The following is a 1,387-nucleotide window of genomic DNA, read 5'->3' on the forward strand; positions in this document are numbered from 1 at the left end:
GCTGATGAATGATACATATTCTAGTAGCACTATACATTCTAATAACCTCTAATAGCATTTCTTCTTGTGTGTAGCATATTCCTGATTCTGGTATTCCCTCGAAGACGGAGAATGAGAGAAACTTGCAAGACCTGCTCTGTTACTTCTCCATTTTCTAGGTCTTTTACAATCTGTTCTACCCACAGACTTATGCTTGAAAATCTGGACAAGAACAAATGTAAAATTTTATTTGTGCTGTCACAATTTCATGGATATATTTTTTGTTGATTTTAACTGTATTTCTTTGTGTTCTGGTGTAATTTCCATATGTTGGCCAAACTCTATGCTAAGCATTATGAATAATGTGTGTTGTCAATTTTTTTTTTTTTTCAGTGAAAGAAAAAATATAATATAGTAGGAAAAAAATTATATATGATCATGAAAAAGATCTATTGGTCAACTTATGCTTTAAGACTATTATCAACTTTGTGTTTTACATCAATAATTATTGTGCAACAAATTCTTAAAATAATAAAGTAGATTGAATATACACAAATATATAAATCAGAAATTGAAGATCAATTTACTAATGAATTCCAAAAACAGTAAATGACTAAGCAGAAGGAAATCATAACATGAATAATTTTACATATGCATACCTCCACAAGTAAGTATGGTCATGATCTGTTGCAACGAGGAGAATCTGCAACAGAATACCCCGATCCTTTTTCAAGGGATGCAAGCGAGCATAGCACATCTGGCTGGCAGTTATAAGTCTCTGCACCTCTGACTTGGTTGCAGTTTGGAGAAGACTGAGGATCATTTTCACAATACTTTCCAGTTTGTATTCTCCATCTCGACTGCTGTCACTCAGTAATGCTGAAATGATAATCATTTTCAAAACCAGGCAAGAATAAGCTATTTTTCCTTTCTGCTGAATGTAATGTATGCTAAAGAGAGAGAGAAAAGTAAATAAAAAAATTTAAATAATTTACAAACTGAGGATATGACAGGTTCATTAACTTATAAAATAAGAAAAAAAATCTCACCAGTGAGGTAGCTGATGACTCGTTGTTTAATGTTAGAAGTACATAGTTGCATTGCAAATTCACATAGGGAAATATTAAGGCTGTCACAGTGCTTCACATTTTCATCATCATCCTCAAATGCATCAGCGGGACCATCATTGCCACCAGACCTAGTGGATACCCAAAGATAAATAATACACAATCACAGTTCTTGTCTACATGCACTCTTTCAAATAAATAAGAATCCAAATAGATAAGCACTCTTTCTGTTTATATTCAGAACAGAGAAAAAATTAAGCATAATTACTAAACTAATAACGATACATTTTAACAAAACACACAAGAAATCATAATAAAAGTAAATACAAGTGAGGTTAAAA

General features: G+C 31.9%; 1 protein-coding gene across 1 annotated transcript in view; it reads right to left on the reverse strand.

The window, feature by feature from the left end:
- LOC119591349 (testis-expressed protein 10-like) overlaps positions 1 to 1,387 on the reverse strand; it is a gene marked incomplete at its 5' end in the record, with an annotated part of 10,556 nt that overhangs the window by 1,290 nt on the left and 7,879 nt on the right. The window contains 3 exon segments of the mRNA XM_037940083.1: positions 47 to 201; positions 639 to 858; positions 1,029 to 1,177. Coding sequence (XP_037796011.1) covers positions 47 to 201; positions 639 to 858; positions 1,029 to 1,177 — 524 coding nt within the window.

Source organism: Penaeus monodon, chromosome 28, assembly GCF_015228065.2.
Source record: "Penaeus monodon isolate SGIC_2016 chromosome 28, NSTDA_Pmon_1, whole genome shotgun sequence".
In the NCBI taxonomy this organism is placed as follows: Eukaryota; Metazoa; Arthropoda; class Malacostraca; order Decapoda; family Penaeidae; genus Penaeus; species Penaeus monodon.